General features: G+C 51.7%; 1 protein-coding gene across 1 annotated transcript in view; it reads right to left on the bottom strand.

Annotated features, from left to right (window-relative positions):
* Positions 1–5,186, bottom strand: part of PIP5K1A (phosphatidylinositol-4-phosphate 5-kinase type 1 alpha) — a 12,259-nt gene extending 7,073 nt beyond the window's left edge. The window contains exons 1-5 of the mRNA XM_018566414.1: positions 5,158–5,186; positions 2,877–2,969; positions 2,674–2,804; positions 346–463; positions 82–234 (exon numbers count right to left, since the gene is read on the bottom strand). Of these exons, the coding sequence (XP_018421916.1) occupies positions 82–234; positions 346–463; positions 2,674–2,804; positions 2,877–2,969 (495 nt within the window). The 5' untranslated portion in view covers positions 5,158–5,186. The remainder of the gene's footprint in view (positions 1–81; positions 235–345; positions 464–2,673; positions 2,805–2,876; positions 2,970–5,157) is intronic.
* Between the last annotated feature and the right edge of the window lie 2,053 nt (positions 5,187–7,239).

Genomic DNA, 7,239 nt, shown 5'->3' on the forward strand with positions numbered 1-7,239 from the left:
CCTCCCGTTATACACAACCGAGGGTACTCTTCCCACCCCGCCAGCAGCACATTGTATGACCCAGGGCTCGGTGCCACCTACCATGTAATATCCAGGCAGCAGCTTCTGCAAGAACTCAGCCTCCTTGTGCTGAACCGTCTTAATGATAAACTCGTCATCCCCGGACACATAAAAGAGGGACCCGCTGGCTCCAGAATTACACAGCTCGAACAAGGGTTCATTACACAGGGAATACTGCAAGAAAAAGATACTATTTAATTAAAGCAATCGAGTCACCTATTGGCCACGCACACGCAGCTCCGTGCCAGCACAGTCACAGTACAACTGATACAAATATTGACTTACCAAATAATCGTCTGGCCGAATGCCAAAGAGCTCCCGAAAGTAGCGGAAAGCAACTGGAGCGTACGTCTTGAATCGGAAGTCATTGTAGTGATGGGCAGGGGTGAGATTGCTGCCCTCGCTGCAGGAAAAAGGGAGAGAGAGAGAGCTCAGTCAGACCACTAGAGGGAGCAGAGGTACAGGTTGTATTGCATGGAAGATAACGGAGCGTCCTATACAGAACACTAGAGGAGGTACAGAGCGTGCCGTATAGAACACTAGAGGGAACACAGGAGGTACAGAGCGTGGCGTATAGAACACTAGAGGGAACACAGGAGGTACAGAGCGTGCCGTATAGATCACTAGAGGGAACACAGGAGGTACAGGGCGTGCCGTATAGAACACTAGAGGGAAAACAGGAGGTACAGGGCGTGCCGTATAGAACACTAGAGGGAAAACAGGAGGTACAGGGCGTGCCGTATAGAACACTAGAGGGAACACAGGAGGTACAGAGCGTCCCGTATAGAACACTAGAGGGAACACAGGAGGTACAGGGCGTGCCGTATAGAACACTAGAGGGCACACAGGCGGTACAGGAGCGTGCCGTATAGAACACTAGAGGGCACACAGGAGGTACAGAGCGTGCCGTATAGAACACTAGAGGGCACACAGGAGTTACAGGGCGTGCCGTATAGAACACTAGAGGGAACACAGGAGGTACAGAGCGTGCCGTATAGAACACTAGGGGGCACACAGGTGGTACAGATTGTGATACAGGACACAAGGGTGCCGTGGTGGTAGATTGTGATATACAGGACACTAGAGGGTGCCGTGGGGGTACAGATTGTGATATACAGGACACTAGGGGGCGCTGAGGAGTACGAATTGTACTACAAAAGGACAATAAAGGGCACAGAGGTGGTAAGAAAAAGGTACTTTGCCATTGGTGCTCACTCCCTAAATACGGATTATTTTGCACTTTTGTTAATCCTGTTTGTATTCCATATTGCTCCTCTATGGTGCCATTCCATGCTGTTCTTTGCACTGGATTTGGTCACTTCTCTTCATTTCTTGTGTCTATTGTTGCTGTTTAACATGATTGTAAAAGAAACTCCATGAATATTACTCCTCTGACCAGTCCAATAAAACCACATCGGATGGGAGGACCCAAAAGTGTCCAAAACCACGACCGAAAGCCTAGAAGCGCGCTTTTTCTACCTGCAGGGACGCACACCTTGATCCGGAATGCGGATTCCATATAACCTGCTACACAGGACATGACAGTTTCACATAATGGATCTCATTCTTCAGCTATCTGGACTGCGACATCAGTTTACAATGCACAGGGACCGCGGTGATCCACAGAGGTATTTCATTTGTGATATTATTTCCTGCTGAGCTGCCGGATTTTGTTCCCGGGACCGTCAATGGGTTCAACAAGAACTCAACATTGCTGGTCTATACCAGACGTGTGTGCGCTGGCAAAGCAGAGATACCACGTGTGGAGGTTTCTGTGTATTTATACAATATGATCATATACAGTACATTTCCACACGCTACATGAACATTCCAACGGCCTCTTCCAGTTATGTTTACCTTGTTTGCTTCAAACAGACCAAGACTGAAAGGCTGATTTCGAGTAGCAGTGTGCATGTATTTATCAGCATTTACAAGTGGTGATGGTCAACCTGCTAAGCCAAACCCAAGAAATTATATATTTTATATGTGCTGGCTCCCCTTGGCTACTATTTACATTTTTTCCAATTAATTATTAATTGCTCCGATATATTAAGCAAGTCATATACCTTATATTGTATTATACAGGGCACTGGGGGTACAGAGTATTGTACAGGACACTAGAGGGCGCTATGGGAGGTACAGAGCATATTGTACAGGACACTGGAGGGCACCCAGGAGGTACAGGGGTATTATATGTGACACTAGAGGGTGCCATGGGAGGTACAGAGCATATTGTACAGGACACTGGAGGGCACCCAGGAGGTAAAGGGGTATTATATGGGACACTAGAGGGCGCTATGGAGGTACAGAGCATATTTTACAGGAAGGCTCAAACAAGGTACAGAGTGTATTATATGGGACACTAGAGGGCACCAAGGAGATACAGGGGGTAGTATATGGGACACTAGATGGCGCTATGGAGGTATAGAGCATATTGCACGGGATACTAGAGGGCAATGAGGCCGTACAGGGGGTATTAGAGGGCGCTATGAAGGTACAGAGCATATTGCATAATATGGAGTGCATACAAAAGAATACAAGATAGAATGGTGGGAGGGGTATCAATGCATAAAGGGGAGGAGCAACAGATCGCAATGCCAATTGGATACGTACGCGGGGAAGAAAATACTCTCTACCACATAGAAGTCTTGCATTAGGACATCTCTCTCAGGCTTGGTGCTAAGGCTGCCGACCGTGTGTGTGATGCCGAGCTGGATGGCTCCTTTCAGTGCAGAAGACGTGGTCTGTCAGAGAGAGGTCAGTGAGTCAACATGTCTTCATACACAGCAGCTCATAAGATAACGGGAAGCACGTACCTTCTTATATGTGGTCTCCCCTGTAGAGTCTACACTCCGATGTCCAATCTTCTTCATTGTCTGTGTGCCAAACTGACCCGATGCGCTGGGCATCTAGAGGAGGAGACAGCAGAGAGTTCACTTCCAACTGTGACCCCAGAAAGGAACACAAATTACCCAACAATACCCCCCATATCCCCAACAATGACATGACAGACCGTCCAGACCTCCCTACCGCCCACACTGAGATCACAGACCTCCCTACCGCCCACACTGAGATCACAGACCTCCCTACCGCCCACACTGAGATCACAGACCTCCCTACCGCTAATACTGAGATCACAGACCTCCCTACCGCCAACACTGAGATTACAGACCTCCCTACCGCCCACACTGAGATTACAGACCTCCCTACCGCTAATACTGAGATCACAGACCTCCCTACCGCTAATACTGAGATCACAGACCTCCCTACCGCCCACACTGAGATCACAGACCTCCCTACCGCCCACACTGAGATCACAGACCTCCCTACCGCCCACACTGAGATCACAGACCTCCCTACCGCCCACACTGAGATCACAGACCTCCCTACCGCCCACACTGAGATCACAGACCTCCCTACCGCCCACACTGAGATCACAGACCTCCCTACCGCCCACACTGAGATTACAGACCTCCCTACCGCCAATACTGAGATTACAGACCTCCCTACCGCCAATACTGAGATTACAGACCTCCCTACCACCCACACTGAGATTACAGACCTCCCTAGCGCTAATACTGAGATTACAGACCTCCCTACCGCTAATACTGAGATTACAGACCTCCCTACCGCTAATACTGAGATTACAGACCTCCCTACCGCTAATACTGAGATCACAGACCTTCCTACCGCTAATACTGAGATCACAGACCTCCCTACCACCCACACTGAGATCACAGACCTCCCTACCGCTAATACTGAGATCACAGACCTCCCTACCGCTAATACTGAGATCACAGACCTCCCTACCGCCAACACTGAGATTACAGACCTCCCTACCGCCCACACTGAGATTACAGACCTCCCTACCGCTAATACTGAGATCACAGACCTCCCTACCGCTAATACTGAGATCACAGACCTCCCTACCGCTAATACTGAGATCACAGACCTCCCTACCGCCAACACTGAGATCACAGACCTCCCTACCGCCCACACTGAGATTACAGACCTCCCTACCGCTAATACTGAGATCACAGACCTCCCTACCGCTAATACTGAGATCACAGACCTCCCTACCGCCCACACTGAGATCACAGACCTCCCTACCGCCCACACTGAGATCACAGACCTCCCTACCGCCCACACTGAGATCACAGACCTCCCTACCGCCCACACTGAGATTACAGACCTCCCTACCGCCAATACTGAGATTACAGACCTCCCTACCGCCAATACTGAGATTACAGACCTCCCTACCACCCACACTGAGATTACAGACCTCCCTAGCGCTAATACTGAGATTACAGACCTCCCTACCGCTAATACTGAGATTACAGACCTCCCTACCGCTAATACTGAGATTACAGACCTCCCTACCGCTAATACTGAGATCACAGACCTCCCTACCACCCACACTGAGATCACAGACCTCCCTACCGCTAATACTGAGATCACAGACCTCCCTACCGCTAATACTGAGATCACAGACCTCCCTACCGCCAACACTGAGATTACAGACCTCCCTACCGCCCACACTGAGATTACAGACCTCCCTACCGCCAACACTGAGATTACAGACCTCCCTACCGCCCACACTGAGATTACAGACCTCCCTAGCGCTAATACTGAGATTACAGACCTCCCTACCGCTAATACTGAGATTACAGACCTCCCTACCGCTAATACTGAGATTACAGACCTCCCTACCGCTAATACTGAGATCACAGACCTCCCTACCGCTAATACTGAGATCACAGACCTCCCTACCACCCACACTGAGATCACAGACCTCCCTACCGCTAATACTGAGATCACAGACCTCCCTACCGCTAATACTGAGATCACAGACCTCCCTACCGCCAACACTGAGATTACAGACCTCCCTACCGCCCACACTGAGATTACAGACCTCCCTACCGCCAACACTGAGATTACAGACCTCCCTACCGCTAATACTGAAATCACAGACCTCCTTACTACTAATACTGAGATCACAGACCTCCCTACCACTAATACTAAGATCACAGACCTCCCTACCGCCAAAACCGAGACCACAGACTGCCCAGACCTCCCGAGCCCCAACCCTGTACATACCGTTGCTCCGGATTCGCCGGGGACGCTACTCTTCATGGTGGCGGCACCTCCTGCAAACAGAAGAAAACAGCGCATTTTACAGATGTCTGAGCTACAACATCCTCCATGTCGCCCCCAGAGCTAATGGCATCCCAGACACAGAAACACACAGGCCACAGTTTTATCTGCAATGCCACACACACCGACCAACAAATCTGCAATATAATGTATTATACGGAGAGAAGAGCAAACTACTGGGCAAGGTATCAGGAAAACCAATTCACATGAGGGTCACCAGGCAGAGGAGGAACATCTCAGTGTGAGGAGGATGCTGGACAGTCATACCCAATGACAGACTCGTCTGTACCCCTGCTGTGCCCATTATGAGGAGCTCCCACCATCCCTGTGCTGAGTTCCTGGGTCTGTACCCCTGCTGTGCCCATTATGAGGAGCTCCCACCATCCCTGTGCTGAGTTCCTGGGTCTGTACACCTGTTGTGCCCATTATGAGGGGCTCCCACCATCCCTGTGCTGAGTTCCTGGGTCTGTACACCTGTTGTGCCCATTATGAGGAGCTCCCACCATCCCTGTGCTGAGTTCCCGGGTCTGTACACCTGCTGTGCCCATTATGAGGGGCTCCCACCATCCCTGTGCTGAGTTCCCGGGTCTGTACACCTGCTGTGCCCATTATGAGGGGCTCCCACCATCCCTGCGCTGCGTTCCCGGGTCTGTACACCTGCTGTGCCCATTATGAGGGGCTCCCACCATCCCTGTGCTGAGTTCCCGGGTCTGTACACCTGCTGTGCCCATTATGAGGGGCTCCCACCATCCCTGTGCTGAGTTCCCGGGTCTGTACACCTGCTGTGCCCATTATGAGGGGCTCCCACCATTCCTGGCACACGGGTTGAACACACCCCAAGGTGGATGGGAATAAGAGATCACTGATGGGGCTCTCAAGGGATTAGGAAGCCATTGGGGGGGGTGACTTTTGGGCAGACGGATCCTTTCGGCATGAATAAATAATAGGGATGGGTGGATCGGTACCATGTGATCCGTTTATACAATTCACACCACAAGCTGCACCAGCCTTGTATATGGTTATACACACCAGCTGCGGTACAAACAGAAGCCTCATGCAGAGCTACCATTGCTGAGCTGCTGTGGAAATGCTCATTTCCTGGCTGCCTGTCTTCACTGCACTGAGTCCCAGGTCAGAAATGAGTGAAGCCAAAGGCTTGGCATGACAACCAAGGAACGAGCATGTCCGGGAGAGCTCAGCAATGGCTGCCTCCAGACCCCTCCTGCACATTCCCTCTAATGAGACAGGAATGCCGAGTGGAGACGCGGCAAATCCCCACATGTCACAGACGTTCCCCGTCTCCACCCACCATCCACCTGGAGGGTGTCAGGGACAAGTCCGGTCCTGCAGAACTCAGACCGCAGACAGGAGAATGGCTCCATCCAAGACACAGAATCCATTCAGGGCGGAGAACCACAAGTACTCCCACCGCGGTGCGGTCCGAATGGTGGCCCCAGGGCCGAGCCTAGACTCAGAAGAAGGTTCCACCCTGAATCTGTAATCTTTCCGTTCCAATCTACATCCAGCTCTGTGGTGGTCAAATACATGTAAATGTGTCATTCATGCAACCATGGCAACAGTACTATTCATGGACAGTGCAGCTTTTATCACTCATCTGTTTTCTGATACAGCATCAGCTCCGGTCCAGGAGCAAGGCCCCTGACACTTCGGGGCCCTTCCCCCGGAGCATCAGGGCCAATGTGGAGGCAGCTCTACAGATTGGTGCCAGCTTCAGACTGGAAAACCAAGCACTGCTGGGCATTCGAGCAACACGGTGCCATGCCTAAGCTGAACCACGGAGCGTCCCGTGCCACCCAGTAACCGCGGAGATTGTCTTGCACCACCCGGTGATCGTGGAGCGTCCTGCACTGCCCCCCAAGCATCCTGCGCTGCCCACTCTCCCCTTTGCTCCCTCACCCCCCAGTGACCGCAGAGCGTCCTGCACTGCCCCCAAGCATCCTGCACTGCCCACTCACCCCCCAGTAACCACGGAGCGTCCTGCACTGCCCCCAAGCATCCTGCGCT

This window comes from Nanorana parkeri, unplaced genomic scaffold (assembly GCF_000935625.1).
Source record: "Nanorana parkeri isolate BGI_ZX_2015 unplaced genomic scaffold, ASM93562v1 scaffold947, whole genome shotgun sequence".
Taxonomy (NCBI): domain Eukaryota; kingdom Metazoa; phylum Chordata; class Amphibia; order Anura; family Dicroglossidae; genus Nanorana; species Nanorana parkeri.